Source organism: Equus przewalskii, chromosome 15, assembly GCF_037783145.1.
Source record: "Equus przewalskii isolate Varuska chromosome 15, EquPr2, whole genome shotgun sequence".
NCBI lineage: Eukaryota > Metazoa > Chordata > Mammalia > Perissodactyla > Equidae > Equus > Equus przewalskii.
Window position 1 is genome coordinate 19,098,163 of NC_091845.1, and position 18,850 is coordinate 19,117,012.

The following is an 18,850-nucleotide window of genomic DNA, read 5'->3' on the forward strand; positions in this document are numbered from 1 at the left end:
GGAATTGACGTCAGGATGGCTTTTAGGACTGGGAGCAGGGCGTGGATGTGAGTGTCGTACTAAGGTTAATAGACTGGAGATTGAAGCTAGGAAGAAATGAAATAGGTAAAAAGCCAGAATAAAGCGAGGTCCCATAGTTCAGGCTATTCAAATATATTTGATCTCTTTTGTTACCTTTCAGTGAGGCCTTCCCGAAGCACTCATAAAAAATTGACCCCCGCACCCCTAGCACTCCCGGGCACCTTTTCAGCTTTGTCTTTTCCCATAGCGCTTATACCATCTGGCGCACAATATATTTTGCCTAGGTTTTGTTTATTGTCCATCTTTTCTGCACAAAAGAATAAGCTCCATGAGCACGAGGATTCTGATCAGTTGTGTTCAGTGCTTGGGGCACGTAGTACTTTCAGTAAATATTTATTGAATGAATGAGTGAAAAATGCAGATCTGCTGCATTGTTTTAGTGAGATCTGGAGCTATCAGGGGTTACTTGTAGGAGGCTGGTGGCATAGATGGAGGTAAGGAAGTAATGGGAGGAGGTCCAGCGGGGTAGGCGAGGGGTGGGGTCTGAATGGACAGAGAAGGGGTCTGGGGCAGGCATCTGGACCCTGGCCTCAGGAGAAGTCCCTATAGAAGTTGAAGATTTTGCAGAAGAAAGGAGCTAACAAGCAGAAACCTCGGCTTTGCAGAGTCAGGGTTGAGAGAGAAAACATTTCCGAGAAGGAGCCTCAGGATAAAGCTGACTTAGAAGAAAAGTCAAGGAGATAATTCCTGATCCAAAGAACCACAAGCGGGGCTCCCTGCACCTTTTTACCCGGAGCCATGATTGTTGAGTCAATGCGGGCCGGAGGGTCATATTCGTGCTCTGGTGGTAGACCCTGGGGCAGAGTCAGGCTGCCCTTTATAGGATGTGTGAAGTGATGGCAAATGCTTAGCCTTCCAAGCTGACCTCACACCACTCCCATCCCTCCTCGGTGTTTGATCAGATGGAGAGGCAGCAAAGTGTAAGGCGATGATAATCGTCACTTCGACACAGTTGCAACTGTCTGGAGCAGTGCTTCTCAAACTTCATTGTACACACGAATCCCCTGGGGAGCAGATTCTGATCAGAGACCTGTGGTAGGGCCTGGGATTCTGCAGTCTAACAAGTTCTGGAATGCTGCTGCTGCTCCTGGTCCAGGGGTTACGCTTTAAGTAGCAAGGCTTTATTAAGGAGAGAAACTGAGTATTAGTCATTGATACAAATTGCCTTTATTAAAAATAAAATTTCCCCTGAATAGGCTAGGGACTGTCATTTAAGGATGTTCTGATAGACAGATGCTTTTCACTCTAATTCCGTAGTTTTTGAGAGAGCATGAGCAAGTGTTAAGAAAATCAGTTTTCCCCAATTTTGATTTTCTGTAGTTGAACACTTGTCAGCACTGTTGTCAAGGGGCTTTCAATTCCAAGGCTTCCTAAAACAGTCTTTGAATACTCCAAGCCTTAGCACACTCCATTCCCTACATGTGAGAGGTGGTTGTGCCCAGTAGAGTGTGGTATGTATGTGCTGAGCCACTGATCGAGCTGGTCCTATTAAGAGCCAGGATTGGGTTAGGAGAAGTTTGTTCTTATGGTGCAGAGAAGCTGGCAGCTTGACTCTGAAGGCTCACCTAGCTTTTATAAAAATTACTGTCCTGGAAGATTTAGTGGGGGAAGAAAAGGAGGACCTGAAACCGTGGCCATCTTGGAATTTGTATTCTGATAGTCAAGGTCTCTTGTAGATAGATGATCTTATGTGCATCTCCCCTTCCTGCCATATTCCAAGACAGAATATTTCGTCCTTGTGGATGGACTGCAGTCAGCCTGTCCTGCAGTCCGAGGATATAGCCAGGGACCTCATGGTGCTGTTGGCTTCATACTGTGATTCCATCCGTGGTTCCCATCACTAAAACCTTCTCGCTTTTCTCCCCTGGACAGCTCCTCTTGGTCTGTAAGAAGTTTCGGTTTAGGTTACCCTTTTTATAGGAAACCTTCTCTGCCCTCTCCACCTCCTCCCTACCTTCCAAACCTGAAATGGCTGCCTCTCCTCTGTGGTCTCATACCTAATACCGAATTACAGTTGATTCTCATTGTTCTTGGTAGTTACGTTCTGTAAAGTTGCTGCAAACGCAGAATTAGCAAACCCTCAACCCTCGCTCCTAGGGGAAACACTGGGTTAGTTTCTGCGATCCTCTGCTCACAGCATTTTCATCAACCGACCAATACCTATCCCGTTTCACCAGTGTTTCTGTTTAAAAACGCCTTATTGAATGTATATGGTTGGTTCATTAACAGCTTTATAACTCAAACCCGAACAAAGCTTATCTAACACAGTATTTTCTCCATGAGACACATTCTAGCCTTTGTGCCCTTGAGACTAGGCAATTTAGCATTAAGCTTGGGCGCTGTTTTAAACAGCAAAATCATTAATAGAAAGCCCCAAAACACAAAAAATATGGCACTAAATTGACCATGACAAGGACACTTTTTTCAGTGTGAGAACTGAAACAAGAGGCAGAGTGTCATTTTGTCAAACCTCATCTGACTACGTGTGCTTTGAGTACCTGAAATTTTTCACTGTTATGGGTGTGTCTGTTAATGACCGCCAAAACACTGAGGTGTATTGATTTTGAGGCTACTAGTAAATTTTTGCAAGTAGGCAAGTTCATAAATATGGAATTGGTGAATAATGAGGATTGACTGTACTGTATAGGCAGACTAAACATTGGTATACAGACCAGCACAGTAGGGGCAGAAAAGAAGAAATAAATGTCTGTCGTCTCTCAAAGCATTTGATATTTGAAATTTCAAGAAAAGCATGGAAGTAGTCAACCTGGGCAGGATTAGGACTTTGATGGACTTCTTCCCCTCATTTTAAGTTCCAGAATGGTTTTCCTGTCGAATTGTTTGTGGGAGGATGCTGTCTCCTCGGTGCCCAGGCTCCCAGACCCCTGAGCTGGACGTGCCTGAGACGCCCTGTGCCCACCCTTCTCATAAACCGACTTCATGCTGGTATGACGGCCTGTTCCTTGCCCACTACAGACTGAGATAATCCGATCTTCACAGACCATGTTTTGTATTCACCGTTATATACACCAAACCTGGCACATAGTAGGTGGTCAATAAATATTTGTCAAAAGACTGACCTTGGGCCTGGACAGTTGAGCTGAAAAATTGCAGCTCAGTCTAATTGCTTCTGGTCCTGGTCCACAGCCCCTTGTCCACGATTCTGAGATCCAGAGAATTCTAAAAGCAAAAGTACTTTCAGGGCAAATGGTAGCAAAACCGGACTGACTTGAACTTCTTTGGTGACCTGAGGCTATTTACGATCTTTATTTATCCCATTTGGAATGACTAACCATATATTTTGCTGTAGAAATATTAGTGTGTTTGATTATAGGTTGCTGCTGGAGGTATTATGTAGTATATAGTAATATATAGTATAATAGTATAGATCCAGAAATATCTTTCTGAAATGAAAAAAACAAAAAAACAAAAAGAAAGAAAAAAAATTTGGAATTTTGAAACTCATCTCGGTCCAAGGGTTTCATTGTTGACCTGTAGTAGAATTTAGGGGTTTTCTGTAGAAATTTTATTTGAGGAGATTGACAGTTTATTTAGAAGTGAATTAGCTAGAGACATAAATGGTTATGGTCTCTGACTGATGAGAGGAAGATTAAGTGACACAATCTGATGGCATAACTCCTGAGGGGACAACATGTAGACTGAAGTGCCAGGGTAAGTTTGAAGAGTGCTGAGAATAGTTCTTTTTGTGAAAAGGAAGCTTAAATAATGAAAATGAAAGAGTTGATTAATCTTAAGACTTTATCATAAATATAAAAGATATTTAAGTCTTTATCCATGCATGTATCAGCAGGTACATGGTGGAGTGTGTTAGCAAAAGAGATCCCTTGAATTTCAGAATTTACTTGAAAATTCTGACCATAATATCCAAATCAACTGCCATTTCATAGAGAAATGTGTTGGTAAAACATACTCTCCTGTTAAAAAAAAAAAGTGTCAAAATAGAAACAAGAATCCCAAGTGACTGAGGTCAACCCCAGACTTTTCTCCCCATCCAGTTCCCTTACAGCACTAATAATGATAATGAAGGAAGCACCCGGAAACTTGATCTAGTTGTCTTTTCCCTCCTGGGGGAAGGGTTTCTTTTGCTATTGTGTACATTTTAATTGGGATTGCAGATATGGAATGGGGTCTTAAAATTTTTTATGCTTATGTTTTAAAAACTATCTGTTTTGAGAAAGTAAGCTTTACTCGATAGTACACAGATTAGATAAAATTGCTCACTTTGAGTGAAATATTCATACAAGTGGTGTAAAGACTCCTTGGGGCTTATTTTCAGGTTTTTGGTAGATGAGATGAAGGATTAGAGGCTTGGAAACAGTATTAAAAGAAGAAATAATAGAAATTCTTATTTTATACTTAGTTCAGAAAGTACTAGGTTTGTTCTGTTGATCAGATGTCCTGGGGGTAGGGGAAGGCCTTTCAAAATGATATTTGAGGTGACCCACCGACAGTGTTTTACCCAGTACCTCGGGAGTAACCTCCACAGCAGCCAGCTCTGAACTTCTGCAAAGAAGAACTTTCTGTATATAGTATGCACATTCTGAAAGAGATGACTAATACATCTTTCTCTAGGCTTATTTTGAGATTCTTTTTGTGTTTCGCGGAACGTGCCATGCCTTTTAAAAAGAAGTTTGAGATGAGGAGTGTTGTGTTAGAAGTCCTGACAGTTTACCCAGAGGAAATCAGAGCTGTCCCTGTGATCTCGTCCCCCTTTTAGGACACCTCCTCCTCTCTTGCTCTGTCCCCTTTTCCAGAGCAAATGTTCAGAAGCATGAGACTTCTTTTCCAGGATTCCTGTATGTTGGTTTATTTTTAAAGCTAATTTTTGTTGAACTATGCACAGATTATAAGTATACAAATAATGAATTCTGATAAAGTGAAACACCCAAATCAAGAATCGAGCCTTAGAGGCTCCCCAGAAGCCCCCTCGTGCGCTCTCAGTCCCAACCCCCGGCCCCTGTAACCGCTCTCCTGGCTTCTGTCACCATCCGTTAGTTTGCCTGTTTTAGAACTTTGTATAACTGAAATAATACGGTGCGTGCTCTTTTGTGTGCAGCTTCATTCATTCATCTTTATTTTTGTGAGGATTCGAACTCAATGTCAATTCCCAAAGTTTTCTTTGGGGCATCTTTGAAAAAATCTGGCAGATTGGCCTGAGAGCGTTCAATCCGGAAAAGGAGCACTGGGAGTAACGAATGACGTAGGAGTAACGCAGCTACGTGATGAAGTTGGGGAACAGGGGAGGTTGGCTGTGAGTGGGTTAGAGGTGGGCGGATTTCCGGAGCTCTGTCCTCTCTGCCTTGGGTGACCAGTCCCCAGACTCCCCGCCATCAGGGCTCCCTGCCAGGGCACAGCCCTCCTGGGTCCAACAAGGAACAGACCCTGTGGATCTGCCTTTAGGAAGGATGTGAATGCTGAATGCCGCAGCTTCTGGGTGTGGCTCCCTCACAGAAGAGGGACAAGTTAAAGAGCCGCCCTGATTATGTCAGTGAGCTATATTGATTGGCACAGCGTGCAGTTGTTTTCTGTAAGAATATAGGCGGATACAGCAGGCCTGCCCCCGGAGATGGCCACTTAGTGTTGTGACTGGCTCTTGCGAGGAGCTGTCTGCCCCGTAACTGTGTTGTATCATCTTGTCCCTGTTTTCTCCCTAGGAAAGCAAAGGTTCCGACTTTCTTCAGAGAGCATCTTAACCACAGTTCAGAGTGAGTGGGAAGAGGCAGAGCTTATGTGATCTATCAGACATTTAATAGTTCTAGAAAACCCAAACCAGTGAGTGGGCAGTGCAGTGCTGTTGTTCATCTTGTAGAACAGGATTGTCATTAAGAAACCACAGAATGGTTCTGGTTTAAGTGATTCATGCCATTGCATTATGCACTTAAGGAGACATTTCATTGTGCATCATACCAGTGAGTGGAGAAATATTCTGAATTTTCAAAGTCTTTGACTCCCATCATAATTTGGAGAGCTGCATGCTTCAGCCTGTGCATGTGGTAAACATACCAGCACTTAAGTATTTTCCTGTCAGGATTGTGAAAGCAACCTAGTGCACAAACTTCGTATTTTGTAACCAAGGAAAAATTTAACATTTAGAACAAGCATACAACGAAATAAACACATAAATCACTTGACCCAGTCTTTCTTTCTCAGAATATGCCAGGAAATTGGAAGCAGTCATTTTCATTCTGCTTTCAAGATGGGAAAGAGGAGACAAAAAGGATATATTTGAAAATTTAGCCAGAACTTCCCCTTCTTTAGACCTCAAAACTATCCTGGTATGCCACGTTTGTAATCGTAAGTCTTGTTGTAAAGTTGGAGAGTGAGGGGCTGTGTCCCAGCTGGTGGTCCATGGCACCACAGATGGGTTTCAGGGGAATGGAGTTAGTGGGCCCCTCAGCCTTCAGGATGGCAGGTAGGATGTGGGCCAGCCCACTCACTTCACCCCTTATGCCATGCCAAGCAAATACCGTTTTCTGTGTGTCCCATGACATGAAACAGCTTGGGAAGCATTGCTTTAAATAGACTCTTCTTGCAAGACTTTCTGAGGTGGCGTTTTAGTTGAGTGCTGAATGCGTAGGAACCAGCATGGGAAGACTTGGGGGAAGAATGTTCCAGAAAGAGGGAACAATAAATGCAAAGGCTTTGAGGTAAGAGCGCATTATTGTGTCCTCAGGACAGAGAGAGGGTAGAGAGTTGAGCCAGAACACAGTGTCCTGGACACGAATGGTGGGTGGCCCGCTGAGAGGTGGACAAGGGCCCAAGGGCCAGATCTTATGGGGCCTCGTCCTCAGTGGGGAGTTTGGATTTCATTGTGAGTGTTCTGGGAAGCCGTTGCAGATTTTTAAATGGCGACATCATGATCATAAGATAGAAGTGTAAAACCATAGCATTTTAGACGCAGAGGGGAAACAGTCTGATCCCTTCTCTGCAGTTTATTATGTAAAGGAAACTTTCCCAGGCCTTGCTGTTGTTGATATTTTTGGTGGCGTCATTTTTTCATTTGTAAAATCAAGAACTTGTATGAGATGCCTCCTAATTTCTGTTCAGCTCTGAAAATTTTGATCCTTGTGTGGTCCTAGGGCTGCTGTAATAAATGACCACAATACTAGATGGCTTAAAAAACAGAAGTTTATTCTCTCAACAGTTCTGGAGGCCAGAAGTCCAAAATCAAGGTGTCAGCAGGGTTGCTTCCTTCTGGAGGCTTGAGGGAGAGTCTGTTCCATGCCTCTCTCCTGGCTTCCAGTGATTGCCAGCAGTCCTTGCTGCTCCTTGGCTTGTAGGCACATCACTCCAGTCTCTGCCACCATCATCACATGGACTTCTCTGTCTCTGCCTCCCGTGTCTTCACATGGTGTTCTTATGAGGACACCACTCCCCCTTGTGTCATTGGATTTAGTGCCCTCCTTAAACTAGTATGACCTCATCTTGACTTGATTACATCTGCAAAGACCCTGTTTCCAACTGAAGTCACATTGACAGGTTCTGGGGGTTAGGACTTGAACATGTCTTTGTGGGGGACATATTTCAACCCACAGCGTCTTTCTTCTGCCACCACCTCAATGGTAATGCCTTCTCCATCTTGTTGATTGACTTCCACTTAGTTTCATGGAATCTAAACAGTCCTTTCATCTGAACAGTTAATAGGTCAAAATACTACACTTCTATCATTAAACAACACTGAATGCCCTTTCACACAGATGAAATGTAGAAATATTGTCAGAGTTGTTCAGGTCTGACATACCCAAAATGTTGTGCTTCATGGAATAATTTTAGAGAAGAAAATGGATTGAAAAGATCTATCTTTCTCAGCCTTGGACCCATAGTTTCTGTTTTCCCATATCCTTTTCTATCCTACAAAGGTTTTTTGGGGTGTGTGTGGGTGTTTTTTAATGTAACCAGCTATTTGGTTTCATTGAAATTATTTATTCCTTGCCTTGTACCAGAAGTTATTTAAAGCACTTCTCTGTGTGTGTGTGTACATGTATGCGTAAAACAAGATGGCAGGTGTAATTAAAGGTGGGGGTAAAAGAAGAAAAAATAAGACAGCAACAGCATGAAAAGGGAGGCAAGAAGGAGCTCCAGGTACATTCCATCATGTCAGGTGGGTCACAGATTTGAATTTCCCAGCAGTCAGTATGGAAAGGGAGACCTTTGGGTTGCAAAATTCCAAGGGTTTCATGGGGCCCGTTTTGAAATAGGCTCTGAACACCAGCTTTGGAAATTACAGTGAAGCACATTTCAGCAAAAGCAGTTCTGCTGGGGTGTCGGGGGGAGTAGAAGGAAATGTGGCAAATTTATGAGATTCACATTTTCATCTCTGCTAATTTGATTCGATCTAGCATAAATGCAAAATAATTTCAAGAACAGGATGGGGTGCATTTCTTTCAAACAGTTCTTTCTGAACATTGTGCCTTTCTTAACCTATTCATCACCCTCACCCTTCCACTTCTCAGATAGATGTCAGTGATGAAGCAAATGATAGCCTCTCCGGATTTGGATAAACCTTCGTTCACCTGCTAGAAGCATGCTCTTCGGCGTGTAGGATTGCCACTGCAATTTTTTTTTTTTTTACATAAAGTCACTTACTTTGCTCTATAAATGTTTCTATCTAGTACAGTCACCTATATTTGTCATGCAGGGGGTCCTTATTTCTGAATATTCATTATTCAGGTTTCTGCACTTAGAAAGTTACAAAGAGAAGAAATGGTAGTCAGAACACAAAAATATTCACTAATGATGAAACCACTTGATAAATTTAGCCCCATTCTAGCATATCATTTCCTCATTGCATCTTCCCCACCCATCCTGCCAGTATTCTTGTTGTTTGATGTCTTGCTGATTGTTGATATTGTACAGTGCAAATACATTGCAAATTGAGTTAAAAAATCAAGGATTTCACGAAATCAGTGGAAGTAATATAGGAGCTGTGCTTGAACCACAGGCAGAAACACTGACAGTGAGGCTTGAAAGTGTGGGATTAGTTAACAGTTGAAGAAGCCCCTACAATAGTAGTAAAATTAGTGGAAAGTTTTTATTTTGAATATCAAAGAGCTGATTGGAATCACATGATTGAGAGGCCCCTGAGGAAACTTGACGATGCCCTTGATGATTATTTGTAAAAATTACTCTATAATTTGCTGAAGAAGACCAACCTGAAGTGATGAATGTCATATAGTGCTATAATTTTGTTAGAACAATTTCAAATACGATTAATAATTGGTTCATTCTTTGTTCATTTGAGAATTAGTAAATAGTTGTAATTATAAACTATGTATTAACATTGTCAAATGTTTTATAAACTTATTTGTGTAGTTTGGAAGTTTTAAGGTGAAATCTTAACTTTTTATCACTATTTACTATTAAATTTTGGCCTCTGTTTTATGCGGATTTACTTTAAGTGACTTTGTTTGGTTTTAATTATCCTCCATTTATGAGCATCTCCATTCTCTGTTTCCGCTGTGGGGGGTGTGCTGTGTTGGAGAGAGTCCCCTCAAAATTCATGTGAAGGAGTCAACCCTGCTGACACCGTGATTTTGGATTTCTAGCCTCTAGAACTGTGACAGAATGTATTTGTGATGTTTTAAGCCACCAGTTTGTGGTAGTAATGGCAGCCCAAGGAAACTAATACAGATTTTGATACTGTGAGTGGGGTGCTGTTGTAATAAATACCTAAAAATGTGGGAATGGCTTTGGAATTGGGTAATGGGTAGAGGCTTGAAGAGTCTTGGAGTTCATGATGGAAAAATCCCAGATTGCCTTTAAGGAGACTTTCGGTAGAAATGTGGATGTTACAGGCAGTTCTAGTGAGGGCTCAGAAAGAAGTGAGGAGAGCTCCAGAGAAATCTTCTTTTGTCTTAGAAAAAATATATATCATCACAGACTGAATGGTGCTCGAAGTTGGAATGTTAAAGATGCTACCAGTGAGGTCTTAGATGGAAAAGAGGAACATGTTACTGGAAACGGAAGGAAAGTTGAGGAAAGCTTGTTACAAAGTGGCAGAGAACTTGGCTGAACAATGTTCTGCCATTCAGAAAGTAGAATTTAAAAGTGATGAACTTGGCCATTCAGCTGAGGAGATTTCTAAACAAAGTATGGAAAGTACAGCCTGGTTTCTCCTTGTTGCTTATGGTAGAATGCAAGAAGGAAAAGATAAATTGAGGAAGTAATGGTTAAACAAAAAGGAACCAGCATTTATGATTTGGAAAATTCTCAGCCTGTCCAGATAGAGTGCTCTGGAAATAGGGCTAAGGGTGTGGCTGGACAACTTTTGGCTAAAGAGATTAAGCCTGTGACTTATGGATCTAGTCAACCATCTCAGCACAAGTCAGGAATAGAGGTGGGGTCATCCAGAAAGGACTGTGGAGGACTCTCGTGTGTAATGGTGTGGATCTCCTCGACATCCACGGAAGACCAACAAGGTTTTTGAGAATGTTATACCAGCAGAAACACGGCCACCCTAAACTGGAAAGGGCAGGGATGGGAGGAGATGAAGGAAGAATAACTCTGGGGTAGAAACACGGATGCAGATGCCAGAGTGAGTGGAGCTTCCACCCTGCTGGGCCCCGAGGACAGAGCGTCAAGCCACAGAGCCTTATTTTCAGGCCTCAGAAACTAATGGAATTTGACTTGCTGCGCTGTGAACTTGCTTTGGACTGGCAACTTCTTTATCTTTTCCACTTTCTGCCTTTTGAAATGAGAATGTATACTCTATGTCTGTCCCACCATTATCTTTTGGAAACAGATAACTTGTGTTTTAGTTTCACAGGTTTGTGGACAGAAAGGGATTTTACCCTAGGATGGAGCATACCCAGGGTTTCTCCTAGCCTTGATTTAGAAGAGATTTTGGACCTAGAGTTGATGTTGGAATGGGCTGAGGCTGCTGGGGTTGGTGAGATGAGGTGCATATAGATTGCATGTGAGATGAGCATGAATTTGGGTGGCTAAAAGACAGTGCTGGGTTGGATAGTGTCACCCCAAAATTCTTGTCCTTCCCAGAACCTCAGAATATGACCTTATTTGGAAATAGGGTTGTTGTGGATGTGATGGTTAAGATGAGGTCATCCTGGAGTAGGATGGCCCCTTAATCCAATGTCACTGGTGTCCTTTTAAGGAGAGGAGAAGAGAGAGATACATACTGAGGGAAGACGGCCCTATGAAGAAACAGAGAGAACGCCATGTGATGACATAGGCAAAGTTTAGAGTGATACATGCACAGGCCAAGAAATACCAAGGATTGCCATTCACACCAGGAGCTAAGAGAAAAGCATGGAACAGATTCTCCCCTCAGAGCCCTCAGAAGGAGCCAACCCTGTCAACACCTCAACTTTAGACTTCTGGCCTTCAGAACTGAGAGAGAATAAATTTCTGCTGTTTACGCCACCAGTTTGTGGTAGTTTGCTGTGGCAGCCCTGGAAACTAATACAGGGAGTTGTCAGAAAACCATTCTACTGATCCGTGGACTACATGTTATTTTTCATAGCCCAGGGCTGCGATGGTATTAAGTCAAGTTGGAAATAGGGTGAAAAGTTATTTCATTGGCCCAAACTCAGTATGGCTTAAATAACTCTTGCAATATTTTCTGTATTAAATTAGTAGTTTCTTGTTTAAAGTGATCGATTGTTTCTGTTAATAACTGGGCTGGAGATGGTTTTCACTATCACACAATAACGGCAGACAGCTCTGTGTTCATTTGTGCATCAACTGGTATTTGTTTTTCATGGCAACTTTCGGAGAAGAGTTTCATTAGCAGCTCCTACTGAGAACTAATGCATTACCTTTTAGATCAGGATCCATAAATGTTCTGAAGTTTGGAACTGGTTTTTTTTCAATAGGGAGGAATTATGATTATATGTCATTATCATCAATGCCCTTTAACAAGAAAGTTGATGGACTGTTTGTTCCCAGATAGAAGCTGAGACTGTGTGTCTGTGTGCTGCATCCTTTGAAATTAAAAGGCAAGTCAGTGTCTTCCATTGTCCAGCATGAAGCGTTTCTTGAATTGCCTCACTAGAGTCCTGTCCTACATTATCAGTTGCTGGCTCTTGTGTCAGTATGTCATGCCTGGCAAGTTAGCAGGTTTTGGCAGAGGAAATGAAACCTGGTCAGTTACTACGAGATTTATAGTAGACCTGCTATTGCAGGAAGTGGTGAAAAGTTGATTGATAGCTTGAGACAAAACTCTACAGCAAGAAACAGGATGTGTGCTTTCTATTTATACCCAGTTTTCTTTTTCCTACATTTCAGGGCTCCTTTGGCACTTTGTTTTGGCTGTTTCATAAGGCCATTGATGCCTTTTTTTTTTTGCGCCTAAACTCAGTCACCAAATATAAAATAATTGAGTAACTTGTGTGTGAGCTCAGACGTGGTGAAGGCAGGCACTTTGCGCTATTCCCGTTACTCTTTCATGGTGGTTGTATTTCCTGTAACTTGTCAGAGAGCAGTCTTTAATTAAAAAAAAAAAAAAATCCTCCAAATAGAATATTATTTCACATATACAATCAGAAAGAAACTTTTTAAAAAAGTCACATGGTGGGATTACATTTCCAAAAACTTTCTAAGAAAAACCTGTTTTGAGTATAATTTTATTAAAATATGGCATTAGTATGATATGCTTGTCATGTCTCTCTTAAATGCTGAATCTTCTCACTCTTTAATAAGCACATTCTTAACAGGTAGGTGTTCTTCATTTAGATATAAAATATATACTATAAGTACATCTAGTAACTCAGCATGAGTGTGCATTGAGTGGTATCAGAATGTACCTGGTTTTTGTAAGCATTCTGGTTAACTAATAATGTCACCTGACAAGGCTTTTTGACGTGAACTAGCCTGGTCTGTTTTGAGTGTGACAGTGAAAAACCACTGGCTACATTAAATGAGGTGCTTTCTGAAATGGAAAAGCCATTACAGAGTTGGATTCTAGAATTTACAAGGAGTGGCAGACTTCGACCCAACTCTAATTGTCCCAGCGGTTGAAGAAACAAAAAGGCTACTCTTTCATAGCTTAATTTTTTTCTCCAAAGGAATAATTTCCTTTTTTGCAAACAGTCACTTCTAAGTTATCTGTGTAAAATAATTGAATAGAAACAAAGCCAACTTTCATTCCTTGGGCTGTTAGGGCACCTCCTGCACTGTGATACTTTGAAATTTTTAATCACTTTTTATCCTAGCATTCTTTAGGGGGGAGTTCGGAATGCTGCTTCTATGAAGTTTCTATTCAGAACTTCAGTATTAATTTAGGAAACTAGCCAGCTTGAGGTAATAAGAGTGGGATAATAAAAAATAGAGATGAATCAGCATGGTAAAGAATCAAAAATGAACATGTAATTCATTTTTACACATCTCACATAAATGGGTCACTTTAAACATAATGTAGCGCTAACAGTGAGACGAACTTTCCCACGAAGGATGAAACTTCACGTCAGCTGGTAGCAGGTGCGAGTCCCTGTTTGGGTCACATGGCTCATCCTTGCCACTTTCTTGTCAATTAGAGTTGACTTTTTAGTCCCACTGTGCTTTCTGAAAAGAGCCAGGATTATGGTGAGGGGCTTTGAAGTTCCAAATTTATACTGTTAAAAACGACAGATAGAATATTTTTATAGTAGACAATAACAAAGACCCAGATAGTTTTAACTTGAGAATTGACTTATCTACTGTATTCACTAATATTCACAAAAATACCTCAGTTTTTTCCCTCCTACTCCAAACCTCTGTCGTTAAAGCTTAGATGTATGCTTCATTTAAGATTGCCAAACTAAAGGTATCAATCGTAGCTTCTTTGGAGAATTCTGGGCCTTCTGCAAGTCAGAGCTCGCTCATTTGGAAGATGCCGAGTCGAGCTCAAATTGGGAAGGAGTGAAGAACGTGGTCTGAAGAACTGAAACTTTTCGGAGCCTGGATACTCATGGGAGGCCCTCTGGTGGAGCAGGAATTGCGCTAGAGCTCTGAGGCCTGGGCTGCCAGTCTTGGCTGCCCCTTGCTAGCGGGGTGAACTTCAGCAGGTTTCCTAACCCCTCCAGGCTTCTGTTTCATCATCTGTAATGTGGGGATAAAAAGGAAGCTGATTCGCAGGGTTGTTGGTAGGAGTAAGTGCAATGACGAGGACCACCATCCTTCACATATTTGTCATGGCTATTAAAAATATGAGATATATGGTCACTGAAGTAAAAGCTTTTATTTTAAATGTTTTATTTCTAATATTATAATTTAATAAGAGACATTGTCTTCTCTCCCAGGTTCCTTGCTCTTTATCTCTGAAAGCTGTGTGTCATTATCCAGAGGGGACCTCCTTCAGTGAGAAAGATGGCAGTGAACTAGTTGCTAGGCTGACAGGGCCTTGGGGCAGAGATGTTTTAAACTGGTCCACTAGTTCTGACTGAATCCTTTGTCACTGGTCGTCAAGGTTTCAAAATATATGGTGGACATTATCTACAACTGTCTTGGACAAGGATGTAAATTATATTGCAACCATCTTATTCCATGCTTTTAAAGATGTCTCACGCTGATCAGAGCTCACCCAGAGTTTGGGCCCTTTGGTGAATCATTAAGTGACTCCAGCTGATCTCACCTTCATTTTCCCCTTTGCCCTAGCCACCTTTCCTTTTCTAAGCTCTGGAAATTCCAGCACTGAAACTCAGGCTTTTCCTCGCCTAAGAGAAAGTCGCCCATCCGTGCTGGCTGTTGCCCTCGTCCCATTCTCCCCCGCTGTGCCTGCCACCCACCCTCGGACACTGACTGCAGTGGAGCGTCTGGTCCTGATCACACCTGTGGAGGCGCAGCTGTGGGGAGGGGCGCCCATGCACAGTCACTCCTCTAAATATTTTGAGACGAAAGGGCCTGAGATACATCTAGGCACTTAGATGAAAATTATCTTTGTTCGGTAGTTGCCGTTGCACTGTCCATTCACTTTGGCTCTCTTGAAATGAAGCCTCATTTCCCCAATATTATGGAATGGACTACACTTTTACAAATGAATTTATGTTGTGAACTCACCCTCATCCAGATTGTCTCAAGACACTAAATTGTTGTGTACACTCATTTAATCTTTGGAGTTAGGCAAACAGAAGCCATGTCAGCATGCTTACCGTTTTCACTCATTGCCACCTTTCTTCAGTTGTCACCTCAGATTTTCCTCTGTAGAATAGTAAAGGGATAGTTTTTGGAGAACTGCGGTATGCTTTATGTTGCTTCAAAAACAAAACAACTAAATGCATCCAAGTTAATGAAAAAGTTTATTCAACATAATATTATAAATTTAGAAAAATATCCTCCGATATTCCATGAAACGGTTTTCTGATAAAAATAAAAAGCACTCCATGCTGCTCTCTAACATTGCTTTTTTTGGGGCACATTTAAAAATCCTGAATAGGTGTTCCATTTACATAGGTTTAACCAGGAACAATATGCAATGGAAACTCTCCCTCGCACCCTCACCGTCCAGCTTTCCAGTTCCCACCACACCCTTCCATGTAAGTTAGTGTTTTCTCTAGCTTTCCAGAGTGTATTGATAGATAGACAAGCAAATACAAATATATGTTTTTATTTCTTTCCTTTTTTTAACATTATAGGTACATATGGCATGCCTTTGATGTCATTAAACAGTGTATCTGGGTCAGCCCATGGAGAGCTTCATTCCCTATGCAGCTATAGACTGTTCCTTTATATGGATCTGCCATAATGTGTTTACCCAGTCCCATATTGATGGGCATGTGGTTGTTTCCCATTTGGGGTATTAAAAATAATGCCACAGTAACTAACCTTGGGCCTGTGTCATGTGGCATGTGTGTTTAACTTCCAGATGTGGTATTGCTGGGTCAGGGCTGTGTACATTTTCAATTCGAAAGCTATTGCCAAGTTCTCCTTCATAGGGGTTGTACCTGTGTAATCGCTCACCAGCGGGGTAGGAAGGTGCCATTTCCCCCACAGCCTTGCTAGCAGCATTATCAAATGTTTGCATTTTTGCCAATCTAATAAATGAAAAATATATCTCAGTATGACTTTAATTTTTACTTCTCTTATTTGACTGAACATCTTTTCTTATATTTAAGAGGCATTTGTATTTCCTTTTGTGAGAATTGTCTGCTTATGTCTTTTGCCCATTTTTCTGATGGATTCTTGTAATTATTTTTTTATTTTTTATTTTTTTCTTGGTGAGGAAGATTGGCCTTGAGCTAACATCTGTTGCCAATCTTCCTCTTTTTGCTTGAGGAAGATTGTCCCAAACTAACATCTGTGCCAATCTTCCTTTATTTTGTGCCACAACATGGCTTGATGAGTGGTGTGTAGGTCTGCACCCAGGATCCTAACCCGTGAACACTGGGCCACTGAAGCAGAGTGTGCAAACTTAACCACTACACCACTGGACCAGCCTGTGTTGTATCTATTTTTAAGAATGCTGTTAGGAGAATTAGACCTTGCTTTTTCTCAATTTTGTTTTAGCCTTTTGACTTTGCTTATGATGGTTGCTTTGTGCTATAGTAGTTGTTGATTTTTTACTAGTTGAATTTATTAATCTTTGCTTTTGTGGCTTCTGGATTTCGAGTCATAGTTAGAAAGGCCTTCCTCATTCTGGGGTCATAAAGGAAATATCCTACATTTCCTTGTAATATTTTACTAGCTTCATTTTTTTACAATTATATCTTTGATCTGTTTTGGGATTTCTCCTAGTGTATCATGTGAAGTATGGATCCAACTTTATTGTGTTATTTCTTTATGCTTTGTACCCAGTTGTCCCCAGGCCAGTTAATGAATAGTCCTAATATTTCTTCTTAAAATGGTTTTCAAGGTCCAAAAAGTTGGCAGCTCTTGCAGAAGCCTTAAAGGAAGTCTCCGTGACCAAGGCCCAGCTGGGGCTGGAACTGGAAGAGCTGGAAGCAGCAGCGCGTCTTGTCCAGGAGGAGGAAACTGCATTAAAAGCGGCCCATTCTGCTTCCAGGCAGCAGACACCTTGCTCCAGTTCTGAGGCAAGTGATTCGGAGGAATCAGACAGCAGCACATCGTCGGAGGCCGAAGACTCGGATTCGGAACACGAGGAACTCAAAGATAGCACATCTGAGACACTAACTTGCTTGCAGGGTCCCTTTCTTGAGGAAAGCAGTGCCCTGCTAATGGATGACGGTGGGCTGTGCAGAAATGCAGCCAGCCTGGGGTCTGATGCTGGTCAGGGGAAGCCACTTGCCTCCTCCCGGGCTCTCGGGGGTCCTGGGCCTCTGATAGAGGAGCTTGGAGAACAGCTCAAGGCTACAGTTCAGATGACTGAAACCGAGGGCTCCGCTGCCGCGACCACAGCAGCATGCAGGCCCAACACGACCGGCAGACGCCAAACGACTGACTCTGATGCAGGCCCGACACGACCGGCAGACGCCAAATGACTGACTGATGCAGGCCCGACACGACCGGCAGACGCCAAACGACTGACTCTGAGTGGTTTGATTCATTGTCGAGAATTATCTCAGATCTGGTTTTATGTGCTGAATTAGAATTCTTCACTTTCACTTTGTACTTTTTCTTAGTACATACAGCATGTTTTTTCAATGAGCTAATGTTGATACTTGTTGTTTTCCCTGTTAACAACTTTAAAAATAAAGTTCTAAAGTATTTTTTACCAAATGTAATTAATATTTGAAGATGAAAATAATAGTTCTGCCAGAACCTCTGGAACGTAGAGACCATTACTATTTTTAATAGCTTTACCGAGGTATACTTGACATACAGTAAACTGGATATTTAACGTGTGCAATGTGACATATATTTATACCAAATGGAACCATGGCTTCAATCAAGATGACGTTTCCCCATCATCCCCGAGTGTTCTCGTGCTCCTTTGTTACCCTTCTCCGACCCCCACCCCCCATGCCACCCACCCCCCTATTCCCCAGGTGAGCATTGATCTGCTCTCTGTCACAATATGTTCATTCGTTTGTATTCCTAGAATTTAATATAAATTGAATCATGTAATATGTACTCTTTTTTTTATCAGGCTTATTTCACTCAGGGTAATTATTTTGAGATTCACTGATGTAGCATGTGTTGAGAGGGTTTTCTGTTTTTGGCTTTTTCCGTATGTGGGTAGGATTTCAGTGAATAGATGTGTCCATTCACCTACTGACGGACATTTTGGTTGCTTCCAGTTTTGGGCTGTTGCAAACAAAGCTGTCCTGAAGGTTTGTGTGCAAGTATTTGTGTGGATAATATGCTTTTAATTCTCTTAGGTAAATATCTAGGCGTGGAATGAGTGAGCTATATGGTAGGTATGTGTTCAACAGTTTAAGAAACTGCCAAACTGTTTTCCAAAGTGGCTGTACCGTTTTACATTCCCACTGGTAGTGTAGGACAGTTCTAGTTCTTTCACATTCTTGTCATCACTTGGTATGGTCAGTTTTTAAAATTTTTACCATTTTAATTGGTATGCAGTGGTATCTCATTGTGGTTTTAATTTGCATTTTTTAAGACGTGTAATGTTGAGCATCTTTTCATATGCTTTGTCATCCACATATCTTTGGTGAAGTGTCTGATCAAATCTCTTGCCAATTTTTTTTAAGCCGGATTATTTTCTTAGTTTTGAGTTTTGAGAGTTCTTTATAAATTCTAGGTACAAGCCCTCATTATTAGTTGTCTTTGCATGCCTTGTAATCTTTGGATGCCAAACATTGTGAATTTTCCCTTGTCGGCTGCTGGATGTGTATTTGTATAAATAGCCTTTAGCTTTGTTTCAGGATATAGTTGAGTTGGGCAGTAGTTTGATCCTTGT

General features: G+C 41.6%; 1 protein-coding gene across 3 annotated transcripts in view; it reads left to right on the plus strand.

Annotated features, from left to right (window-relative positions):
• The window catches only part of SHQ1 (SHQ1, H/ACA ribonucleoprotein assembly factor), a 101,783-nt gene extending 84,074 nt beyond the window's left edge, over window positions 1-17,709 (plus strand). For all 3 annotated transcript variants that reach the window (XM_070576780.1, XM_008522262.2, XM_070576783.1), the window contains one exon: window positions 16,886-17,709. In XM_070576780.1, the coding sequence (XP_070432881.1) occupies window positions 16,886-17,471 (586 nt within the window). In that variant the 3' untranslated portion in view covers window positions 17,472-17,709. The remainder of the gene's footprint in view (window positions 1-16,885) is intronic.
• Window positions 17,710-18,850: the final 1,141 nt, after the last annotated feature.